This window comes from Polyodon spathula, chromosome 12 (genome assembly GCF_017654505.1).
Source record: "Polyodon spathula isolate WHYD16114869_AA chromosome 12, ASM1765450v1, whole genome shotgun sequence".
Classification (NCBI taxonomy): Eukaryota; Metazoa; Chordata; class Actinopteri; order Acipenseriformes; family Polyodontidae; genus Polyodon; species Polyodon spathula.
In genome coordinates this window covers 9,840,786-9,866,337 of record NC_054545.1, presented here as the reverse complement: position 1 = coordinate 9,866,337, position 25,552 = coordinate 9,840,786, and the positions used below count along the sequence as shown (strand labels likewise).

The 25,552-nt window shown below is 35.8% G+C and overlaps 2 protein-coding genes across 3 annotated transcripts in view; both read left to right on the top strand.

Annotated features, from left to right (window-relative positions):
- The window catches only part of LOC121324501 (sec1 family domain-containing protein 1-like), a 32,701-nt gene extending 29,555 nt beyond the window's left edge, over positions 1 to 3,146 (top strand). The window contains exons 22-25 of the mRNA XM_041266474.1: positions 695 to 728; positions 1,370 to 1,435; positions 2,492 to 2,560; positions 2,892 to 3,146. Of these exons, the coding sequence (XP_041122408.1) occupies positions 695 to 728; positions 1,370 to 1,435; positions 2,492 to 2,560; positions 2,892 to 2,915 (193 nt within the window). The 3' untranslated portion in view covers positions 2,916 to 3,146. The remainder of the gene's footprint in view (positions 1 to 694; positions 729 to 1,369; positions 1,436 to 2,491; positions 2,561 to 2,891) is intronic.
- A 10,621-nt stretch (positions 3,147 to 13,767) lies between these two features.
- LOC121324340 (cochlin-like) lies at positions 13,768 to 25,490 on the top strand. Of its 2 annotated transcripts, none has more exons than XM_041266075.1 (12): positions 13,768 to 13,859; positions 14,750 to 14,801; positions 15,972 to 16,016; positions 17,958 to 18,114; positions 20,078 to 20,211; positions 21,076 to 21,138; positions 21,395 to 21,445; positions 21,529 to 21,676; positions 22,312 to 22,415; positions 22,750 to 22,976; positions 23,247 to 23,766; positions 24,357 to 25,490. In XM_041266075.1, the coding sequence occupies exons 2-12, from the start codon at positions 14,768 to 14,770 to the stop codon at positions 24,527 to 24,529; spliced, it is 1,656 nt and encodes a 551-aa protein (XP_041122009.1). In that variant the 5' UTR covers positions 13,768 to 13,859; positions 14,750 to 14,767; the 3' UTR covers positions 24,530 to 25,490. The 2 variants fall into 2 exon arrangements, with proteins under 2 accessions (XP_041122009.1, XP_041122007.1); XM_041266073.1 differs by having other exon boundaries at positions 13,768 to 13,863.
- Positions 25,491 to 25,552: the final 62 nt, after the last annotated feature.

The following is a 25,552-nucleotide window of genomic DNA, read 5'->3' as shown; positions in this document are numbered from 1 at the left end:
ATCATTTTATAAATCATACCTTTTGTTAGGATGCTAACTGGGAACCCTAAATCCATGGCAACCATAATAAGACAACAGTTACCAGGATTCAATAATCAGGATAAAATGAGAGAATAATCATTAAGCTTTTGAATGCAGTGGCGTGTTTTTTTTTTTTTTTTTTTTTTTTAAAGAAGTCCTACTAATGACTTCAGGTTAGATTAAACCCAATAATTAAGGCTGCTACCAAATTACCAAGCAATATATGTCTTTGGATTTCAAGGATTTTTATTTTTTATGGGAATACATTATATTCCTTTCAAATACCATGTAGCAAGATGTATTTGTGTCAATTTACTTAAAACAATAAATGACCTAAACATGCTTGAAATAAAGACAGTGAAAATGTTTATTGAAGTTTATGTTCCTAAGAGCATGTGTTCTCCATACAATCCAAGCAGAGATGTTCTTGGAGTCTTAGTGTGAATAAGATACTGAATGACAAAGAGAACTGTGTCTGCCTTTGTGATTGGGACTATTCTAAAGAAAAAAAAATATATGCCTTATTAAAGAGGATGCATAGAAAGTTCTTGGGCATTTAAAAAAAAAAAAAAAAAAAAACAATTAAAAATACCAGTAAGGAACCTGTTTTAATACAAGTGCATTTTCTATTGAATATGTGTCTCATTTCCAGCATATCTCTTTCTATTTGTAGTTCTGTCCCAAGAAACAAGAATCCATTCCAAGAGGTAAGTTATACAGAAAAGCTTACTAAATACTTTAATTAGTTCATTGCTATTGTTATCAGGGTTAAATGTCACTCACATTGTATTTATAACTACCTGAATTCTCCTCCCCTGGCTAACTGTACCTTTTTGTATCTCAGTAATTCTATTGTTTTCAGGTTGTGTAAACTTGCACACATCCCCTAATGAATCTTGGTTCACTGCCATGATTAAGAGCCGTTTGTTTTTTCTTTCCAGAATCCTACTGAAAAATGTAGAGAGTACACTGTAGCACATGCAAGAAAGTTTTAGTACCCAAATTGGGACTGTTCAAGAGGCGCTTCAGTGCCCTTTCAGCTGTCAGAAGTGAAAAAAGTAGGTCTGCTGATGGGTGTAATGGCCCTTGAAAAGCACTGGATCGGCACATAGTGGCAACGAAAACATTTGAAAAGTCTGATTCAGGGTTTGACAGGCTGAATTCATAATCTATAAATATATCTCCTATGAAACGGATAAAAACGTTAACTCCGGGGAAATTTTAAAGTAGTTTAATAAATAGAGACTTGTCAGAAAATGTGATATCCTTAGTATTATCCTTAGTATTATCCTTAGTATTTTTCCAAGCCATTAAAGTATTATATTTGCCTTTTCATGTTTTTTTTCAGGCAATTGTATTTGTGGTTGGTGGAGGAAATTACATTGAATATCAGAATCTTGTTGATTATACTAAGGTAACTTTAATGCATTTTAAATGGGGTTTATAATCTGAGCTCCTCTTTTACAAATCAAATGTCCTAAACACTATCTATCCATTGTTCCACTTTATACAGATATCAGCTTTACTTTGTATAGTAACTGCAACTGGGAATGCACTTGGTATTGGTTAACAAGGTGTATGTAAAGAAGAAAACCCACAGGTGACTGCAATAGAAAAAGTGCACTAATGTGAACGCAGTCTTTATTATTATTATTATTATTTATTATTATTAGTTTATTTAGCAGACACCTTTATCCAGGGCAACTTGCAGAGACTAGGGTATGGGAACTATACATCAGCTGCAGAGTCACTTACAACAACGTTTCACCCAAAAAACTGAGCAATATCCCCACGCAACACCAATAGACACAGTGGGGGGACAAAATATATTCTGTAAATCCCCAAAAACATTCTCAAGTGACCAGTGTGATTTTATTAGTGTAATGCTTTTTGTCAAGAGTGCCTCATGGCAGATGCGTCGTTTAGCTTTGTTTCCCAGTTCTGTCACCCAAACTGCACAAGATAGCATCTGTAATACAAGAGACACCCTATGCATCATCTCATATTGAAGTACATGTACAAGATACTGAATTTAATTTTGATATGAGTCAAATAATGTTTAGGGTTTCAATGTGCCAAGGAGACTCCAGCGTGCATGAATAGTAGGTTTTCAGGAAACTGATACACAAAAATCTTTTGTTAATCTCATACTTGAAATTAAAACTGAAAGATTTGTACTGATGCTTATAGACATCTGCATAGCTATGTTTTTAATAATTCAGATAAAAACCTAAAAGCCGTCAATGTTAGTTTCTAGTGAGAATCATGTTAAGTGTGGCTTAGCCGTGTATTATCCACAGGTATGTTGAGTTGATGTCATACAGATAATGAAGTAACGTGTGGCACAGTTGGACAAACCCATGAATATTGGACTTTCTAAACTCACATGTAGCATGTCCTATACACATTGATCTTTTGAATGCACAGCCCATCAACTTTTAACTTTTAAGTTTGAAACCTATTTTTATAGGCAAAACCTGGAAAACATGTGCTATATGGATGCAGTGAACTCTTCAATGCCTCCCAGTTTCTAAAACAGGTATTTTCAGTACTGCTTTTAAATATAGCACCTTTTGTTATGTTATTGTTTCTCAGGTGTGTGGAAATAAAAAAAATTAAAAAGGGGGCACATTTCCATTTACATATGAAGGAGACATTGAGGGTATTGAATGCTTGTGTTTAAATGTGATATAGAACTCCCAATATTTAACAATACTGTTTGTATGTTTTTCAATACATGCATTCTTTTTCTGTATAGATATCTTATTACATTTTTAAATATTTGTTATTTGGATTTAAGTATTTATTTATTTATTCATGACTCTTTGCCAAACTTAATATCTTTCTTTTTTTTCATCTACTGTTCTTAGTTATCACAGCTTGGGCAGAAATAGAACAATGAAGATTTGCGTTTTCAGCATCCACCTTCGCTAAGATCTTCAAGAGTTCAAATAATGCCCTTTATTCAAAGACAACCTCTGTAACTTTCCTCTAGTATCTTAAGCCATGGTGTTTCATGTATTTGATAATGTCTGATAAACTTTGCTATTTTAAAACCTTTGCTTAATTTCATTCCTGTACACACAAAGCAAATAAAATTAACTAACAATGAAACATTATTGATATTTGTGTTTTTTGTTTTCTGCACAGTAAAAGGGTTTTTGTGACTAGAAATAGACAGCAATCTTCAAGTCATGCCACAAATTTTCAATTGGATTTAGGTCGGGGCTGTGACTGGGCCACTCAAGGACATTTACTTTTTTGTTCCTTAGCCACTCCAGTGTAGCTTTGGCTGTGTGGTTTGGATCGCTGTCATGCTGAAAGGTGAACTTCCATCCCAGTTTCAGCTTTCTTGCAGAGGGCAGCAGGTTTTCCTCAAGGACTTCTCTACTTTGTTCCAGTCATTTTCCCTTCTATCCTGACAAGTGCCCCAGTCCCTGCCGATGAGAAACATCCCCATAACATGATGCTGCCACTACAATGCTTCACAGTATGGATGGTACTCTTTGGGTGATGCGCTGTGTTGGGTTTGCACCAAACATAGCGCTTTGCATTTAGGCCAAAAAGTTCAATTTTAGTTTCGTCAGACCACAAAACTTTTTGCCACATGACTAACTAGAATCTCCTGATACTTCAAACAGGATTCATACTTCCAACAGGATTCAGGGTGGGCTTTCTTGAGTAATGGCTTCCTTCTTGCCACCCTACCATACAGGCCAGATTTGTGGAATGCTTGGGATATTGTTGTCACATGCACACTTTTTGACCAGTCTTTACCATAAAAGCCTGTAGCTCTTGCAAAGTTGCCATTGGCCTCTGTAGCCTCTCTGATCAGTCTCCTTCTTGTTTGGTCATCCAGCCTTGGTGGTGCCATACACCTTCCACTTTTTAATAATCTTGATCGTGCTCCAAGGGATATTCAGGACCTTTGATTTTTTTTTATACCCATATCCTGATCTTTGCCTTTCAACAACTTTGTCCCGGAGTTCTTCTGAAAGCACCTTGGTTCTCATGGTTGAGTCTTTGCTTTGAAATGCATTACCAAGCAGACAGGAACTGCTGAATTTATCCTGAAATCCTGTGAATCACTACAATTTAACACAGGTGGAAGCCACTTAACTTGGTGTGTGTTTTTGAAGGTGATTGGTTACACCTGAGCTAATTCAAGATTGCTATTACAAGGGGGGTGGACACTTATCCAACCAAGCTATTTTAGTTTTTTAATTCATTCTCTACAAATTTCTAGAATATGTTTTTTCACTTGGATGTTGTGGGGTAGCATGTGTAGATAAATGAAAAATAAAACTATTTTAATGCATTTTAATTCCAGGCTGTAAGGCAACAAAAGGTGAACATTTTGATAGGGTATGTAGACTTTCTATAGGCACTGTATGTATGTGTGTGTGTGTGTGTGTGTTTAAATAATTTGCTTCATGTTAGGTAATGGGTTGAACATTAATACATACAATATATACGTAAATAGGCGTTGGCAATAACATTGCCTTTACATTGCTAAAAATATACAAATTGCATTTTGGGATATATGGAACAAAGATGTTACCCCATGCATCAGAAAAGTTGTTAAAACAATATGACTGAAGAGATTTCAACAAGAGTTCCCAGTCACTAGTGCGTCTGATCTGGACGTGGCATGAGTCTTTGGTGAGGTCCCTGCGGGTGGAATCACTGAGCAAACTGCAGTGGAAAGAATGGACAGGGATCTGAAGAACAGCTCCATCATGTTGCGACACAACAACTCTGTACATTGTCTCTGAGGAAAGCGAAACAGCAATAGGAATGTAGCTAGTGGCATTAGGTGAGTAAGCAAATTGTGTCAATAGAGCATGGCTTAATTAAATTGATTTTTTTTGTTGTTGTTTAAAATTATTACATTTGTGCAGACTAACCATTAAGTTAAATAATTACTCAACCAGAAATGCATCAGTTGTCCTGTATGTTAACACATATTAGACCATTTTTATAAAACTATTTAGTTATTAACATATAGCAGCATACTTATTAAATGTATTCTGTTTCCAATTCATAGTGTGTTTATATGATCCACCGTTCCCAATAGTACATGATTACAATGGAGTAGGCATCTTCCACTCACAAGAAAACAAGTTTTCATTTTAAGTCCATGTGTTACCTAGACACACAAACACAGACAGACATAGGAATATAAATCACGTTTTGCTTTTATGTTGGCTCTTGCAGTCCATGGAACCACAGGACTGTCTCACTTTTAACCTCGCCATCTCAGATGCAGGCATTTCTATATTTGGATACTCAAGGGGGATCTTGGAAATATTCACCGTGTTTAGAGACAATGGTTTTCTTATTGCATCCATGTGGACATGCCAAGTAAGGTTTTACAGTTAGCATGCTTTTTGTTGTTTTTTTTGGTTTTTTTTGACAACACATTGATACTCATTTTTTAAAAGTGATTTACAAAGGTCTTAGAAGTCCAGAACGTGGCGGTGAAGTCTCACAAAGCATCACAAATTAGTAACTAGCTAGAAGCATGCAAATAGATTATTTATGTGTTTCTTTTATTTAACTCTTTTGTATGATTAATGAAATATTCATTTTGCTGCATTAAGTGTAAAGCATGCATGGCATCCATTTATTATACCAATATAAATATATGGATGTGAGTATGTTTTTATTTTAATAAAAACGCTTACCCGAAGGAATGGTTACAGTGGGAAGTTTTTCAGGCCACCTGAAAAGCATACTGTATAACGGTATTGGGAATTTTGTGGAGTTGAATATAAACACAAAAAAAAATTGTGACAATTTATTTTTACTTCAACTTTACTGAGAATCAATACCAGTACAAAATTATGTTTTTGTTGCTTTTACATCTACAAGGAATGTTTGTAAAATTATATAGAGAATTGAAGCTCACAAAGAAACACGACTCTTAACATCTTAACCTTCAATTACACAGCGCTAAAACACTAGTGACCACCAGCCAGTTTAACCACAGTTTTACTTGAAATTCTCTTATTTGGCTCATGTATATTGCGTTGGCCTGATAAATGTTAGTACTTTCAGTACTAAGTGAAGAGCAAATTGGTAACTATGGTATTAGTTTGTCTAAAAGAACCTGCACTTCACTGCCCTTCATGCTAATCTGAAAAAGTTCTCTTTGTCAGACAGACAGATTCCTAATTCTGCTCTTTGGTCTAATCAGCATTAATACTCTGACAGCCATCAGCATCATCAGATACATCAAAGGATGCCAGCCTCACCAAGGTATGCCAGTCCCATGCCAAGCTACATGTTTTCCAGCTTTGGCTGCCGTTTCCTTATTAAAGTTGCTGACAGAATTATCTAGCAGATCTTTCCGCTCCCCCAGTGTTAGAATGCTGAAAACTGCAGTGTTCTCAGTGCGTTCGCTCACAAACAAGGAACAGGATTCTTACTAATTAGAATAATAGGGGTTCAAATGAGCAGTAATCTGAGGGCACTGATTTACTTTAGACAGAACACAGTACTGTTAAAAGCCTACCAGGCTCCCCAATTTGTCATTACACTTTGTTCTTTGCCATTCAGCTTTAGAACTGGCATTCGTTCCCATATCTTTCTTGTAAGCTTTGCATTGCAGTATTATATAGGTTTATGGTACATTTTCAAATAAATGCCTCGAGAAATTATAGTTTGAAGCTCTGTTTTTTTTTTTTTTTTCACACATACATATGGCAAATTGACTAATTAGCAAAAGGCGTACAATACATGGTATTCCTTTTTTGTTAACATTTAAATATTTCATCCACTGTACTAAAAACATAATTCCCTCCAAGTAAGTGAATAAAACATCTTCAACCTAAGTCAAGTCGTTTTAAACGTATTTATCTGTATATATAAATATAATAATAGTAGTTTGGAAAATATTTAAGTGTAGACCCAACAAGATATAATAGATTTTATTTAAAGCCATCTGGTGTAATGGGCAGGAAATAGGATACAAACATGTTTCCAGAGAATATATACTGAACAAAAATATAAACGCAACATGCAACATTTTCAAAGATTTTACTAAGTTACAGTTCATATAAGGAAATCAGTCAATTGAAATAAATTCATTAGGCCCTAATCTATGGATTTCACATGACTGGGAATACAGACATGCATTTGTTGGTCACAGATGTCTTAAAAAAAAAAAAAAAAAAAAAAAAAAAAAAGGTAGGGGCGTGAATCAGAAAACCAGTCAGTATCTGGTGTGACCACCATTTGTCTCATGCAGCATGACTTCGCATAGTTGATCAGGCTGTTAATTGTGGCCTGTGGAATTTTGTCCTACTCCTCTTCAATGGCTGTGCGAAGTTGCTGGATATTGGCGGGAACTGGAACATGCTGTCGTACACGTCGATCCAGAGCATCCCAAACATGCTCATTGGGTGACACGTCTGGTGAGTATGCAGGCCATGGAAGAACTGGGACATTTTCAGCTTCCAGTAATTGTGTACAGATCCTTGCGACATGGGGCCGTGCATTATCATGCTGAAACATGAGGTGATGGGAGCGGATGAATGGCACGACAATGGGCCTCAGGATCTTGTCACGGTATCTCTGTGCATTCAAATTGAAATCGATAAAATGCTATTGTGTTCGTTGTAACCGTAGCTTATGCCTGCCCATACCATAACCCCACCGCCACCATGGGGCACGACGCCATACACACTGTCTGCCATCTGCCCAGTACAGTTGAAACTGGGATTCATCCATGAAGAGCACACTTCTCCAGCGTGCCAGTGGCCATCGAAGGTGAGCATTTGCCCACTGAAGTCGGTTACGACGCCGAACTGCAGTCAGGTCAAGACCTTGGTGAGGACGACGAGCAAGCAGAAGAGCTTCCCTGAGACGGTTTGTGACAGTCTGTACAGAAATTGCATGCTCCCTCAAAACTTGAGACATCTGTAGCATTGTGTTGTGTGACAAAACTCCACATTTTAGAGTGGCCTTTTATTGTCCCCAGCACAAGGTGCACCTGTGCAATGATCACGCTGTTTAATCAGCTTCTTGATATGCCACACCCGTCAGGTGGATGGATTATCTTGGCAAAGGAGAAATGCTCACTAACAGGGATGTAAACAAATTTGTGCACAAAATTTAAGAGAAATAAGCTTTTTGTGCATATGGAAAATTTCTGGGATCTTTTATTTCAGCTCATGAAACATGGGACTGACACTGTACATTGTTGCATTTATGTTTTTGTTCAGTGTAGAAAGTCTCTGAAAGGGGTTGTTTGTAATGGCAAAGCTCTTAAACCCATTAGAGTTCTACTGCTGTTCTTACAATCATCTTCGTGATCCTGATGATTGTGCTTGAGAAACCTGTCAATCAGCTGCCACTGAGAAGGCTCTGTCTGTACGACACCCTGATGAGAGGAAGCTGCAAAAAGGAAGTAGTGTTGGACATCAGTGTAGTATTGAATTCAAACCAAATGCACAGCAGTTTATTCATGAATCAGGGATCTTGATGGACTACATTACAAGTGATTAGCAACTGGATTAGAGGTCATTCATTAAAGTTACAGAAAGCAGGTTCTTGGTATAAAAATGTTACTTGTTACTTTTTGACTCGTCGTAATTATATATTATATATATATATATATATATATATAATATATATATATATATATATATATATATATATATATATAAAAACTTGATGGAAACTGATGGATCTTCCAAGAAAGTCACCAGCAATCATACATTTTTTGTTAATGCTGTAAAGTAGGAGCATTATAAATACTTTCTGTATGATCACTCATTTTTATGGATTCCCGCCAGTTCAGAACCAATTGTTTTTTGTGATGAAGTGCGTACTTCTTGTAAATAAGCTGCTACAGGTAGGCAACCATGATAGGACCTCTCAAAAACAGGTTTACTAGATCTGATTAAATGATAAAGTATTGCACTCAAGTACTAGGGAGTTTTTCATGCTAAGCAGCTGTGTTTATCCAAACTAACATTAAACATATTTTACAATAACTCATGTTAAACTGTCATGTTAAAGAGTAAGTAGTGGGGTTCCACAAAATATAACGTTGCACCTCCGCACGTGCTACTACAACTGTTAACAATGAAAAGAAGAATGTCAGGTGCATTATTCAAACAGCTGTAGCAACACATAGGGACTGCAACGCTAGATTTTTCAGAACGCTGAAGCTTGGAGGTGGGTGACATTTAAGTGTGCGCTATTTAGATGTCAGCACAGTATAGAAATTTCAATTTCCAATTTCTTCTTCTGATGATCACCTGCTTGCTGAAAATATTTAATATCACACTTGGGTGCTTTCTAGCAATGGGCCAGTAGCATTTGTTTTACCAAGAGCACGACAGTGCTATGAGCATATACATGATCCTTTTCAGCCACAGAGACTTGGACATTTCAGACGTGCAATAAGGAGTTTAAGTACCAAATACCAAGTACCAAATTTTTCTTTGAAAAAAATCAAAACACAAGCTGTATTCATTTAATTATATTTAGACTTAAATTTTGTGGTTAGAGCAAGTTATTATAACAATATAGTTAAAGATAAAATGTAAATAACAGGTAGATGCCATTTAAAATTGCTCCAAAAATTACAAAAGTAGCCTGTCCTCAGATGAAGACAATGGTACTGAATGGGTTAGTAGTATACTATCAGTTATGTGGGGGATTTAAAGTCGTTTTCCATGCTGTTTTCACTCACCAGTATTTTAAAAAGTGGTTATCTGTAAAGCAAAAAGACTGTAGTTTTCACTTTCATTTATCTTGCATAAATACTGTTATACTATATATAAAGTAACAACACATAATTGAGACTGCGTCTTTGCCAGGTTCATACTGTTTATATTAATATCTAAAAAGAGACTGCTTTAAAATACTTCAAATTAAACCCAAAATATAGCCAGCACAGATTAAGTTTGTCACTCGCTGTATATATTTTATTTCGAAATTGGTTTTCAGAAATTCCAGTAAATAACGTTGAAACAATCAGGTAATACAATTCCTAAAGGAAACACTGAGATAATTCCAGTCAATAATGACCCATAACCCTTTTAATTACTAGCCATAGCCACTCAGGAGTGACTCAAGCACAAGTTGCTTGAAGGAAGATCTATTTATCTTTTGGCCTGTTGTACATCTTAATCATTTTCAGCTTTACAAATGGGAATTGGTTGGCTAGGCCTGCACAATTCATTTTATATGCAGACTGTAACCAAAGAAACCCATCCAAAAATGAGTTTGAGACCAAGAGTAAAAAAGAAAAAGAAATACTATAGTAGAGGTAAGATCAAAACAGTAAATTTCTTAATTACTATTTTAATAGGTTTCCTTGTTTCAGTGTTTGTTCGATTCTACAAATCTTGGCAGGCTTATGACTACTGAACCCCTTGTTGGATTGGTCTGAAAATATGCTTCATCATTTGTTTATATCAACCCACCCCCTTCCCTAGGATATGTTTTTAGTGATTTTAGGATTTTCACCAGAATTGTCCAATTTCTGTCTCTGAACGGAATTCTGATTATTGGCATCTTTGATTCAGAATACAAGCGATGGTCTTCCATAGGATGCTCATAAAGACTCCCCAAATGCAAATACAAAGAGATAAACCAGTTTTAAAAAATAAATAAATAAATAATTGATCCTAAAATAATCCTTCATTTATTTTAAACCATGCTGGATACAAACCACAGTTTGGGAGCTACAGCTGCTATAACCTTAGAGTTGAGGAACATTTCATTTGGGAAAGGACTGGGATAGGTCAAATGTTGTATGTGAATGTAAGAGTACAAGTGACAAGCATAAAGATTTCTGAAATACTTTAGCGTAAGAAACCGTGAAGTGATTCCCTTTGTTACAAACAGATTGCCGATGCTGATGTATGTGATGAAGACATTGCTGCTGTTCCTGACCTGAACCTGTCCAGAAGAAATGTAATAGACAAATTACAAGGAGAATAAAAATGTATGGTATTAGCTTTTCTGTTGAATGTTCTTTACTGTGGCTTCATTCACAAACCAACAGTTTTCTGTGGATTGGTGTTGCAGCAGCAGCAGCAGCAGCACCACCCCTGCTGTGGTTCTGTGCAGAATGAACAATCCAGACTCAGGCTAGTAAACACTTCCCCACAATGTGAAAATAGACAAGTTCACAAAAGACCTGTTCATGTTTAGATGATTATTTTCTTGTATTGTCATTTAGAATATTAAGTGTTAAAGTAGCTAACTGTGGTAATAGCATAACTAAGTACAGTAAACCAAAAAATACAGTGAAGTATGGCATAGCATATGCATGACGAAAGCATAGTGAACTGGAAACTTTAAACCAGGGCATTTAGGAATGTAATTGGCTATGTATCTACAGCTCTGGCCAAAAGTTTTGCATCATCTAGAATTTAGACATCATTTAAAAAAAAACTATATGAACATAATTTTGATCCTTATTTAACATCATGTAATCAAGAAATTACAAAATGATACCGCAAAAGTCTACCGGAAGCCATACTAGCATTTCATGTTAGATTTTGAAAATGTCATTTTTTTTTCAATTTTTGTCAGTTTTTCGTTAAGTATATGGAAAAATATAAAGCGATACAGTATGTAATTGAATATGATGCAAAACTTTTGGCCAGAGCTGCACAGCGTCCAAAGAAGATTTCCAGAAATACCTACACCCTGTTTAAAGTTTGAAACTATAGTTCTAAACTATAGTTTCTTTTTCAAATCAGAAAGAAAAAAAGAGTTTGGAAAATGCTCTATTGAGTGGTGTCAGTTTATTGGATGAAAAAATGGTTTCTGGAACCATCTATGTACATTTCAGTGGAAAAATGTATAAACTGCAAGTGCAGTTCCATGCAGTAGGAGGTACATTATAAAGACTACCTTCTCCAATAATAGTTAATTCAATTCAGTTCAGTTCACTGCATTAGAAATTTGGGGCGTGGGATACAGCACAATTTTAATCTGAGTACCAGGTGGCAAGTTATGAACAGAAGGTATGACGTATTAATAAATACCATACTGACGGCTGTAGATGATTGATGTGCCGCGGGGGCACAAGCCACCCTACTTCACTGCCACCTTGCATCCCATCCAACAATACTATATTAGATGCTTAACAGATTATCTAATTATTAATAAAGTGTTTTAGATAAACAACTTGTAATATATAGTAACATCCTTGCTTTACAAATACTTCAGATTTGTTTGTTTGTTCTTTTGCTGTGACATTTGTACTGCAGGGTGTTTTGAATAAATATAGAAGTTAATGTTCTGTTTACGCAAACTAATCTGTCCAATAACATGTAACAATGAATACATTTTATTTGTAGTTTACATTTTTCAGTTGAATAATATTATTACTGCAATGAACTGAAAATAAGGAGGCAGTGTGGTCCAGTGGTTAAAGTCCAGGGGCTTGTAACCAGAAGCTCACCAGTTCAAATCCCACCTTTGCCACTGACTGACTCACTGTGACCCTGAGCAAGTCACTTAACCTCCTTGTGCTCTATCCTGCAGATAAGATGTTAAATCAGTGTCCTATTGTAAGTGACTCCGTGTATAATGCGCAGTTTACAGCCTGCCCCTGTAAAGCACTTTAGGATGATGGTCCACGATGACAGGCACCATGTAAAGATATTATTATAAAAGGTACTCAATATGTGGCTTGCAATGACTTTATAAGTATTTTAACAGATAGTTCATATCATATCAAAATTGCTTATCTGCAAACACATAATTATTACTTCATGAGTTTGTGATAAAGAGTAGATAGGGATATTGCTTAAGCGTTTATTAAAACTAGTTACCTTACATCGTGGTAATCTCTGACTCCCTAATATAATACATCTGTCCCATTTCATGGAATGTAATTCATAAAGCAAGACTTCCCAACCTTGGTCCTGGGGACCCCCGGGTCTTCTGGTTTTCATTCCAATAGCTCTTAATTACTTAACTAAACCCTAAATTGGACTATTAATTTGCTTAATTATACCTTTTTAATTGTTCAAGTTACTTATAAATTATCTAATTAAGCACATTATTAGTTCAATTAAGGGTCTTGTTAAGTAATTGAGAGCTCAATTGGAATGCAAACAAGGACACAGGGGGTCCCCAGGACCAGGGTTGGGAAGCTTTGTCCTAAAGGAAGCCTGTTGAGAAATCAAGCTGGGTATAATCAGTTTATGGTGTTTGTCACTTCAACATTCTTATGGATTTCTGTATTTTGTATTTTGTATTTTGTATTTTGAACTACACAAAGCCTGTGACTGCTGGTGCCAGGCATGTCATGAAGAGTAACTGGATACCATGTCGACTTGCTATTCTAAAAGTGATTATTCCATTCTCCGAAGTTGCTAAAGTGTGATTAATCAGCTTCATGTACTTCTGTTTTGGGCTTGGTTTCATAAAAAAACATAATGACTTATTTATTATGATTTCTCAAAAGTATGCTCTTTATTACAATTTACAGTATACACAGTGGTAATTTAACATAATTTTAGAATGCTTGTCAAGTTAGCCCATTTTATCTCTACAGCATACAGTTATGTAAGCATCCATCTGGAGAAGGACTTGAAGTCAATATTTGCTAGATTGTAACAAAGAAGTGGGAAGAAAAAAAAAACTCACCTTAGGAACGCCTCAGCTTGATGTCACAAAGAATGTGAGCTGGATTTGAGAAGTTCGGGGACAATATTTAAGGAGATGCAGCTGTCCTCTCCTCACAAAATAAAGGAAAGAGGAGCTGGAAAGCATTTGGGAGAAAAAAATAACTTTTTCAACTAGGATTTCAACAGGACTTTCCTCCACCTGGATTTTACTGTCAAGGACCCTTCACTGTGTGTAAGAATTTGGGGTTTTGTCTTCTTATTTATTTACTCATTGTATTTAAGAAAAATCTAAAAGTATATACTTGCTATTTTTTTCATGTCACATATAAATTAGCAAAGCAGACTGCGCTTATACAGTGTGTATATAATTATGTTGAAAACGTTATAGTTTAGGTGGAGTTCTGCAGAGTTAAAGCAGAGTAAGGTGTTTCTTTTTAATACAAGCTGCATGGCCCCTAAGGTACTTTCTGAACAACATGTCTTAATAATAATAATAGTTAGTCAGTAAAAAATCACCTTCCTCTACCTGTTTGGAAAATATTATAAAAGAGTTTTAACATGTGTTGGCAATTAATTTCTCTTTTTGAAATATGCCCTTGATCAGCAGTTTGTTGTTTGTGTTTTAATTGCAGGAGCGCTAACATTATAAATCTGTGCATTGTCTGTTTTGATAGCCTTTGTAATACAATGTAGGGAAAACTAATATTTTGTACCTCGATAAAACTTGTTTTGTTTACTGGGCATTTAATTCTGGGAGATTATATTGACAATGGACCAAAAAGGAAATGCCTTTTTTATTATTTAAACAAAATCATTATAAATTATAAATTGTTCCTATTAAGGTCCTACATTAATAATATATATATATATATATATATATATATACGTGGTTAGTTTATGCATTTATTGATATTTTTATACATTTTTATTTAGTTGAACAATTTTGTATTTGTTTCTGTGAGTTCCCTGTTTCAAGAACGAATATTGGCTTGGTTTGAAGCAAGTGCATTTGTACTTCATAAAGCATTAATTACAATGCAGGATATGTTATATTAATATTTTCTGACATATACCTTATCAGCAAGCTGTTATAACAGGTATTTGATCCTTTTTTGTAGGTGTGAAATCTTGTCATCATGTCCATTCTTTCTACAGTTTTGTTTGCTTTGGGTATGTATGCAGCCTAGAGGGAGAGGTCCACACATTTTACAGTAATTGCCTTTGCACAATACAGTATGAGATTCTTATTGTTTTCTTGCACAGAAATGGGAATGCATTCTGAGTCAAACCCATTGTACAGCAACTAAAAACAGTGATGCAGACCTGCAGTGACCTGTTCAAATCCATTTTTTTGTCAGTTGGTAAAAGGGTACTAAGACTTTGAAAATCAGTTCTTACTGTACCTCTCATTGGCACAGCAAGGCGCAGGGGTAATTTCCCTTCCTGTTCAGAAGAGTATGTGTGTGGCTCATGTAGGTAAGGGTTTTGAGAGAATTAGGCTTCTTTTTTATGGAGGGCATGGGTTGTAATTACATTTGTCCCAGTTATCTTTTAGATAAGAATTGCTATATTACAGCACTGGTTACATATTCTCATAGTTTCCGAAACTAAGAGTATGCAAAAACAGAAAACAAATGTGTGTTTGTTTTACATGAATAATGCTATTGGATGTGAGCTTAAAATGACCTGAAAACTATCCAGGTACCCAGTATTTTGTCAGAATTAGAATGCGATTCTACCAATTCTATTTTTATATACACAGTGTAATAGCAGAAGCTTAAAGCGTAAGTAACGAGGTTCAGAAAAATATAGCAACTGTTCAAATAACGTATCTGTTATTTTTCTTTTCACTGTTAACATCGTGACAGCTTTTTGCACTTTGATCATTAAAGTCTGTTTTTGAAACGGCCCGTCTAGTGCACTGGGGTTTGAGATCTGTCCTCCAAATCACTACAAGTAAAGCGATTTTAAAAAATAAATAAAAACATAATAAGTGCTCTGGCTTTTCAGTTCCGTGCCACTTCATGGAATATTATTGCTGATCTACCTGGTTGCAATGTGGGCAATAATCCTCACACTGTCAGTGCACTAACTTTGAAAAGAGTTTTGAAACAAACTTTAAAGTTGTAAGTATAAAAAGTTGTAAGATGTTAACAATAAAAAGAAAAATGACAGCTAAGTTATTTAAACAGTTGTAGCAACACATGGGGACATGTAACTATGTTTGTCAAAACCCCACCACCTACCGTTTAAGCAGTTTTGCAATGAATAATATAATCATTGTTATGCATGCTAATCATTATTGAGAAGTATTTCTAAACTTTCATTTAATTTGTTTAGGTATCCTTTCGCTAGCTTCTACAGCAGTAGGGTCTGAAGCAAATTGTAAGTATGTTTTATTTCATGTTTGATAGTCAGACTAAATTGAATATTTTGAGCGTGGAATGGCACGTTCTCCGTGGAGCAAATTTAAGTCTGTTACGTTACTATGCGATTTGCCAAATAGCATTTTTACACATAAATCAAATATAAATACATTTTATGAAATACAATGAAAATGTAATGTACAAAAACAATATAAAACAGTAATCAATTGTATGTTTTCTTAGGCTTGATTAGCTACCCTATGAACATTTCCTTTAAAAAATTGTTTTTAAATGTTATTTAATTATTTAGTTATTTAAATATGTTATTTAATTATTGTAAAAAAAAAATTAAAAATTGTACATGCTATTATTGACGTTCACGTCTTTTAAAAAAAACTTGATAAATGTCACTTGAAATATATCACAACAAATAGGAATTCTGGCATACACATTAACCATATATAGAGGATATCACAGACAGATGTAACATTTTTTTTTTACCTTTATCTCCATTACTCAGAGATGATTTGAGCTAGTTTGACCAGACTTTGATTCAAACAACTTGTCTTCTACCAATCCCCGTAGTTATCCTGTTTTAAGAGCTGGTATACATACAGCAAGAGCACTTGAAATGTAAGGTGTCCAATGTTACATTTGACCCCATTGTCATTGTCATTTGTAACAGGGGGTAGGGTCAGATGTAACATTCTGTGAAGAATAATTAAATAAATAGCAACACATTTAATTTAACTCAAGAACTGAATGTTTTATTGAATAAGATCAATTTTTACATAAAGCAAATATTTTTGTTTTTATTTAACTCAAAAACTAAGTATCTTTATTAAAAAATAAAAATGTTCATATAAGGCCATTTTTTTAATATCCTACTTTTTAAGCTTTTTACCATGTCTAAAATTATAGCCTTTTCAAGCAAGAATATGCTCCTTTAGTCACAGTTGTGACATATGCACATTTTGTTTCCTTCAGTGCAAGCTTCTTGTGCCCAAATATAGTTGAGCTAATGTCTATGGGGTCAATTATAACATGTGTTACAGCTGGCCCCAACCCAGGGAGCCATTACTAAACATTGTGTTCCATCAAGAAACAACAACATTAAGAGCAATCAATTGTGTCATTCATAAGTCCAGAGATCAGGGATGAGAATGCTAAATGCCTGTGTGACAGGCTGGCGAGTGGATAGAGGCCCAGAGACAGACTGCAGTTCAAAAAAATAACAGTTTTATTATAAATAAGCACAAAATAAAAGGGCACAAGGGCCAAAACAAAGGTATTTAAGTACAAACAGAAAGACACAGAACAAGACTTACAAAAATAAAGGTTTCCAGGCTGAGCGATGCCTTCACTGGATCAGAAAATACAAAAAATACCACAGAACACCAACACCAGCTTGCTTTCTCTGCTCCCTCCTTCCTCTAATGGGAAGCTGAGGCCTCCTTTTATGTCAGGTAGCTGGGTGCTGATTGATCATTAATTACTCTAATCAACCCCAGCCACCTGAACACAGTAAACCCAGGCAGGTAGGGGAATTTAACCCCATAACTGCCAATTTATAAAGGTCAGAGCCACAGCCTGGATCCATAAACTGTGTAACACAGGTATGTATCACAACAAGAACATTGGAGATAAAGTTTACTCTCCTGGGTCAACATTTGTTGGAGATAAAACTTCAGGGCTTTGGCACAGGCAGCTCCTTTTCCACGGGCAGGCTGAGCCCTGAACTGAGCATGTGCAGAGTGAGCAATGGCACTCTAGCTTGCTTCTGATTGGAGAAATTCTAGGGGTTACAACAATATATATATATATATATATATATATATATATATATATATATATATATATATATATATATATATATATATATATATATATATACACACACACACACACAGAGTATGTATATTGTTGACTACATTTAACACCAGCCTACTTGTCCTTAAAGCTCCCGTACCTATATCCTGTGCTACCCGCGGAACTGACTTCACAGACGAGTCAGCATTGGTTGAGTGCCCCTCGGACTGTCCTCTCTGGCAGTTCTCTGTGTTCGGGTCAGGAGTGTATGCCTCAGTCTCCAGCATTTGTGGATCTGCTATTCACAGGTAATAAGGTTCAACATATTGGATGAAAAAATGCCATAATTCATCATCTTACCAGAGGACTTACAAAAAACTTTTTGGTAATGCATACTAGTATTTTTCATTTGTGTACCCAAACCAGCGCCTGTTTCTCTACTTAAGCCTAATGAACCAAAGTTAAAATAGTCTGCAAACCTACTTGAATAGTGACATCTGCTGGTGTTCTGAAACATGGCTGTAGGCTGTAGATGTCTTTGTCATTGTTGTTGCATTGGCAACCACTTTAGTGTAAGGGGTGGGTGGGGACTAGTAGTAACAAGCAACTTCAACATACCTTTAATTCCATACCTTGTTTTATTTTTGTTTGACTTTCGTAAAAGTGGTACACATTGATAAATATAATTCTTTGTTGCATATATAACACCTTTTATACTATCAAGATAACAAAGTGTATTTACAAAGCTTTTTATAATAGCCTTTATGACTAATAATTGCTACATAGTGTCAACTTTTAGTTACATTTTACCTGGTATTGAAAATATTTATTATAGGAAGTTAGAAAAGTTTTAACTTGTGATCTTTTTTGATTAAAATACAGTTTTATATTCAAGGAACTGTTTTTGGCTTTTTAACAAAAGTCTAACGCAGGCTCATCAATTTGTACGCCAGTCATCAGACTACAACACAGATTGGGCTTCTGCATCAACTAACGCCTGTATACATGCATTCCTGATCAGGAGCTAGGAAACACTACAGGACACCGTTTCCTCTGTACTTATCAAAATAATCTTGCACACAAACACTGACTCAAAAGAGCAGAGGTCCTTTTCTATACCAACCATCTGCAATTCTGCTGTTCTGGAAAGAGATTCAAAAGACAGCACTGCCCTCATCACAAGCCTTTTACATTTCACCAGCTTCATTTATCTTGCGGACAGAGGAACGTGTCTGATTCATTTCCCCCACCCGAGCTAGTCTTGAAAAGCCAGATAATTATTTCTCCATGAAATGCATTTTTAACATTAGGTAGGACTGCTGAACACAGGAAAGAAGGAGCCAGCACAGTGTGAAATAAAGTCCAAAACAAGTTCAAAGCAGCAACATTCTGCACAGAGACTCTGCTCTGTGTGGGAGCGATGCTTGCCCGTGTCGCTGCATGATTAAGCTTGAAACAATGTGTCACGCTGTCAAATTGTTGGACGAGAATGAAATTTTCACCCAGCGAGAGGCCTCTTCCATCCTGCAGCCTAACAAACCCCAGCCCTAGGTTAAAAAGTTAAAAAGGAGGTGGATTGCAGCCCAGAATTTTTGGACATTATCCGTTAGTTACCTTTTAAATAGCTCTTTGTTCAACTCCAAAAACACTCTTTCTAAACGTTTAACTCCTACGTTCCCCATAAACAAAGAAGCATTTCCATTGTAAAGCTAGTACAGCCTAGAAATACTATTATTCAAACTATGCCCTGGTGATCCTATGACTGCTACATGATAAGCTGCACGCACCTCATTTGATTTACTTGAGGCCTAAACTAGATGACCACAGTTACACATTTAAATGTACAGCCTACCTGATTGAGATAAAAAGGTCATATAACAGAAGAAGGTATAATGATGTGTACATATATTTAGAGTATCTACCAGAAAGGGCAACAGAGGTGGAATATAAAATTAAGAAATGATTAAGGTTCTGTAATAGTGATTGTAGTGTATTAACTTGGCCTTGAGTAAACATGTATTTTGGCAGTGCAGTTGCTCACTTCTAAATGCTTTTCTGCAGCTGTTCAGTAGCCAGCCAAAAGTAACAAAGCAGATCAGTGAGTCACTGGTTGTTGATCAGTGAATAACTAAAAGACCCAGATTGACTGACCAAACAGGACTTACCAAAAGAACTTTTTAAACAACATAATACATCAAGAATTTCTATAAATAAAACCTCTATAAATAAAAACAAATGAAGACCTGATTAACATATTTTTGTCCCTCTCAGAGGTGTGATCAGCACAGCAGGCGGTCCAGTAAGAATTCAGAAACTGTCTGGCCAGGAAAACTACCTCAGCTCCTATGGAAACGGCATCAAATCTCAGACTCTCTCCAGATGGATTTCATCCTTCTCAGTGTCCAGTAGGTGGCAATGTTTTACCAATATAAAAAGACCTTAACTGTCTGTGTATATAGACAATGGCTTTATATTTTCACAAGTAAGATCTGTGTAGATTTTGTGCTCTTTTTTTGCTTTTTCAAGGATTTCTTTTTTGGAGAGTAGATGACAGAAAATGTTTTGTGTTTGTGGGACTCTGTTTAATTTTTGCTTTCTTGTCTTGTATGTGTATTTTTCTTTAGCTTGTGTCAGTCTTTGTAATGTTGTTGTTGTTATTATTATTATTATTATTATTATTATTATTATTATTATTATTATTATTATTATTATTATTATTTTTATTATCATTCCCCCAGTATGGCTTTGGTTACATTATGACATATTTCTAAAAAGTCTTTGCTCTGAATCTGCATGATACCTTTCATTCATACCTTGATATTAACTTCATTGTACTGTTATTTTATAATGAATCCTTCTTTGATATTTTTACTAGTACTCTACTAGTGTTCTCTAATTGCAGAGGAACTTCCATCCTGGCTTCATGAGTGGTGATAAGATTCCCACACTATGTGTATACCTTGTGTAAACTTGTAGGATTTTTATAAACTAAAACTGCCAAAATGATCCATGGCTCAATATTTCACTAATTCAATGCTTTTCTAACATTCCATTTTTTATGAGCATGTCTGTCTAATCACTTGACCAAGCATCCACTGTTTTGTATGTGTGTTTTATTTTCAGAAAGATGGAAAACAGCTGTTGATGTTACAGAGTTAGGAATAAACAACTTAAGAAGTGTATTGCCGTCATGGATCTTAGATTATAACTCACTTTAGATAATACCCCATGTGAACAGTAATTATGTTGTGTTCCTCATTCTGACGAAGGGGCTCAGAGCATCCCAATGGAGGCCTCTGGTCAGCCAAAAGCAGCTGCACTGCCAAATTCAGGTTTGTGTAGTTAATTTACATCTCTAAGATGTTGTGTTGTTACACTGTTATAACAATATACTGTATCTCCTATGAAGAAATATAAAGTATCAAATTAAGAAATATTTCCACCTACTGAAGAGGAAAGCAACAGAGCAGAAACAATGTGTGATAAATAATTAAGGAGGGCATTACACGGGGCAGGATAGGGTCTGCTCTTCCTGGATAGAGACTGCACACATCTAAAAGACTCGACTTTTCTATTTGATTGTTTTAGCAAAGAAACCTGTTAAGAAAAACTTGAAAAAAACTAACAATGGAAACAAAGGTAAGATTGTTTTTCTACTGAGCTTCATTTGACTGGCTTCTGTAAAGTACAACATGTGAATTGATCCGTGTCTTTTCCATTAGACTGTAAAGTTGATATTGCGTTCCTGCTGGATGGAAGCTACAACATTGGGCGACGCAGGTTCAACCTGCAGAAGAACTTCATCAACAAGCTAGCCCTAATGCTGGGGATAGGCTCTGAGGGACCACACGTAGGGATTGTACAAGTCAGGTATATTACAGCATGCAGGGGCTCTGCCATCAAAACATGGTACAGCATGGTACAGATACAGCGATGTTCTCAACAGAATGTTTTTACAACGGCAAACAAACTAGTATTTAATATGCCTCTGTATTTTTTATTATTTTATTTTTATTGCAATAAAATTTGTGAATATTTTTGGAAATATCGGTAGAATTACTATATATATATATATATAAGTTGATAAAATATTCATTATCAAATGGATAAAAGTGTAATATGCAAACCTCACTTGTGCTGGGTCGTCATTTTGAATCAACAGTAAATTAATGATAAAATAACATCTATATAAAAAATAACATTAACGTGCATCCTACTGGCACTTCAGCTAAATTGACAGGGTCACGGTCCTTTAAGGCACTACGAAATGTCAAATCTTCATACAGTAAAGCCTGCCTTTGGAGAACATTTATTGTAATGTAGGTCAGTTTTAATGAGCAAGTAAAAATAGTGAAATAATATTACCACTTATTCAATACAGGCAAGGTATTCCAATTAGATGAAAGAACGCATGATTTAAAAAAGAAATTGGCATTGAAATACTTTAACAACATGATACTTATAAAACCTTTAAGGATGGAGATATTTGTCTTTCTTTTTTTCAGTGAAAACCCCAAAACTGAATTCTACCTTAAAAACTTCACGCAACCTAAAGATGTTGTTTTTGCCATTAAGGAGGTGGCTTTCAGAGGTGGAAACACAAATACAGGTGAATAGTTAATATGAACTGAAGACTACATCTACAAAGCTGGCCTTTTGCTGGTTGAAGCTAAACTGTGACAAAAATGATTACATGCAAAAAACAAAACTTAATTTAATGAATTAAATCTGAATTTTAAAAATGTAAAAGTACATGTAAATGCTTGGTTTGGTTGGATTAATTGAAAGGTGAATAAAAATATTTAAATTACTGGTAACCATAAGGGAGGTTTAAAAACATATTTCTATCCCCAAGATTAAGCAGTTTAGTATATTTAAGCTTGATTTAATGATGGTTAACGATACTTGCTGTGTAATTCCTCATTGCATTGTTTCTGTCACAGGGAAGGCTCTGCGGCACACTGCAGAGACGTTCTTTACCCCCGAGAATGGGGCTCGGAGGGGGTTGCCTCGTGTGGCTGTAATGTTTATAGATGGCTGGCCCTCTGACGACATAGAAGAGGCTGCCACAGTGGCCAGGGAGTCTGGCATCAACGTGTTCCTTGTCTCTGTGGCAAAGCCGGCACCCGAGGAGCTGGGCATGGTGCAAGACAGGGAATTTGTGCAAAAGGTAAAGCAGGACAGATACTAATAGCTGCTTTAAAGTTAATGTACCACAAGCCCATTTATTTAGCAAAGTGAATCCAGCCTAGCACATTCAGTGGATGGGAGAGTAGCTTTTGAATGGAAACCCATTCCAGACAGAGTAAAATGCATTTGCTTGAATTACCATTGTTTGCAGCCAGACAGGATCATTAGGTTATTAGCCAGCATCCAAATATGAACTTCATCCTGAAATACTGTGGTTAAAATATCAATTTCATTTTTGTCTCTCATCCAGGCTGTTTGCAAAGACAGTGACTTGTTTTCTTACAATATGCCCAGCTGGTTCAGCACAAACAAGTTTGTGAAGCCTCTGGCACAGAGGCTGTGCGCTGAAGAGCAGATGCTTTGCAGCAAGAACTGCTATAACTCTGTTAACATCGCCTTCCTGATCGATGGATCCAGCAGTGTGGGGGACAGTAACTTTCGCCTGGTGCTTGAATTTATTGCCAACATTGTCAATGCTTTTGAAATCTCCGATATTGGGAGCAAAATAGGGGCTGTCCAGTTTACATACGACCAGAAAAAAGAGTTTGGATTCCAAGACTACACGACAAAAGAAGATACTCTTGCCGCTGTCCGTGGTATTCGCTACATGAGTGGTGGGACGGCAACTGGGGAAGCCATTTCATACACAGTCGGTAACTTGTACAATCCACTAAAAGGAGGAGGAGCTAACAGGAACTTCATAGTTATTATTACTGACGGCCAGTCTTATGATGAGGTCCGAGGCCCTGCTGTTTCTGCACAGAAGGAAGGTATGTTCTGAGTGAATCTACTTCTGTAATAAAACTTTACACTGTTTAGATTAAAGAGTATCTACTGGATCCCTTCAAATTACGGTTTAAAAAATAGTACACACAGCAGATACAAAAGCCAAAGAGCAAGTATTGCTTTTGTGGGTTAAGTAAATTAGTAAAAGATCTAATCTCCACCATCTGTTTTCAGTGTGACAAGTATGAGTGTACCTGTTGGGTGTCCAGTCTCAAAGCCACAAACATGTACGCTAGTTTATTGGCTCTAGCATTATTTGGCTGCTAATACACTGTGTTGTCAGTTCCCAACCTACTCTCACACATCCTTGCATGCCAATGTTGCTTCTATTGTGTGGGATAAGTTCCTGAGGGAAAGAGGGAATAGCTTAGGTGTCAAAGGTTTAAAAATGTGGCAGTTTCAACCTTCAATTAAAAGCAAAAGTCAAGGTTCTTTTTTTGTTTTTTAACAGAAACAAAAACGGTAGCATAGACCATGTTTTGCTTATTTTAAAAGGTTCTTATCCAAGTGTACCTTCATTGTATAAATCCTAAGTCCTGTATGTTTTTAAAACCCGCTTATTTGTTCATTTTAGGCATTACTGTGTATTCTGTTGGGGTGGCCTGGGCACCAATGGAGGACCTCAAAGCTATGGCCTCTGAACCCAAAGAGTCACACACCTTCTTCACCAGAGAGTTCACAGGATTACACCAGTTTGAGCAGCCCATCATTAAAGGCATCTGCAGAGATTTCACAGAGACACAATAAGAACAAAGAAAAAAAAGCAGAGTTGCCTTATTTGAAAGAGGAAACACCTGGAAGTGGCTTAGCTGGCTTGCAACACTAGAGTAAATGCTTCGCCCATGTATGACGTGAAGTCTACCCTACATAGCCTTACAGAATAGCATCAAAGCCCAATAATGCCTACACTGTAAAACTTACACCAAGCACTAATTATCTGCCCATTTTAGTTAAATGGCAGCAGTGTTGAATGAATACAGTATATAACTGTGTAACGGATCTCTTTGCAAGTTATGAAGTTTGAAATGAAAGCTAAAAGCCTATTGGTTGAATGAAATAATCCTCTGTAAAACTTTTGATATGCAGGTAAGAAAAAGTTAAATCCAAACTAATAGAGAACTCTTCTTCCTTGTGGTATGGTCATTGTATAAGTGGCACAGAATGGCTTGCATGCTTGCTTCTGATTTGGAAACAAATTGGCATGTGCTATACCGATTCAGCTGTACAAAAGGAATTATTGTAGAAGATATAAAGCGGACAGTAGAACCCGTATATAACCCTTTCTTACAAGACTGTTCACAAAAGGATAAAACAAATAACTATTTAATTCTTTTTGCATTGGTTTGTGGACTATTACTGTTTGCATGTCAACATTCTGTAAACTTATTCAATATTGTGTAAAATAAATGTATTTTATTTTCAACCTCTGTAGTGTTGTATTTACATGGAACAATAAACATTTAAAGCTTTAATCTGAACTGGATCTTTGTGTTTGTTTAAGAAGAATTCTTACATTTCATTAGGGATCTGAGTTTATATTAGACTGGGTGTCTTACAAACTGAACTAACCATACAAAATCACAAAACTAAATGATAGCAACGGACAACTACCAAATACCACAAGAGAAAATATGTTTTAAATGGTAGAGAAAACAAGATGTCACCTAAAATCATCCGTGTAGCATTGGAGGGCATAGTCACTAGCCGTGTTGAGACTTGACCTAGTCCGCCACAACTAAAAAATTTATTATAAAAGTTTATACATATTAT

What these genes read in the sequence shown, in the direction of transcription:
- LOC121324340 (XM_041266075.1), top strand. Translation starts at nt 14,768, where the DNA reads ATGTCCATTCTTTCTACAGTTTTGTTTGCTTTGG. An exon ending in TACAGTTTTGTTTGCTTTGG is followed by an intron (nt 14,802 to 15,971) that starts GTATGTATGCAG and finishes TAATTTGTTTAG; the next exon opens with GTATCCTTTCGCTAGCTTCT. An exon ending in ACAGGGAATTTGTGCAAAAG is followed by an intron (nt 22,977 to 23,246) that starts GTAAAGCAGGAC and finishes TCTCTCATCCAG; the next exon opens with GCTGTTTGCAAAGACAGTGA.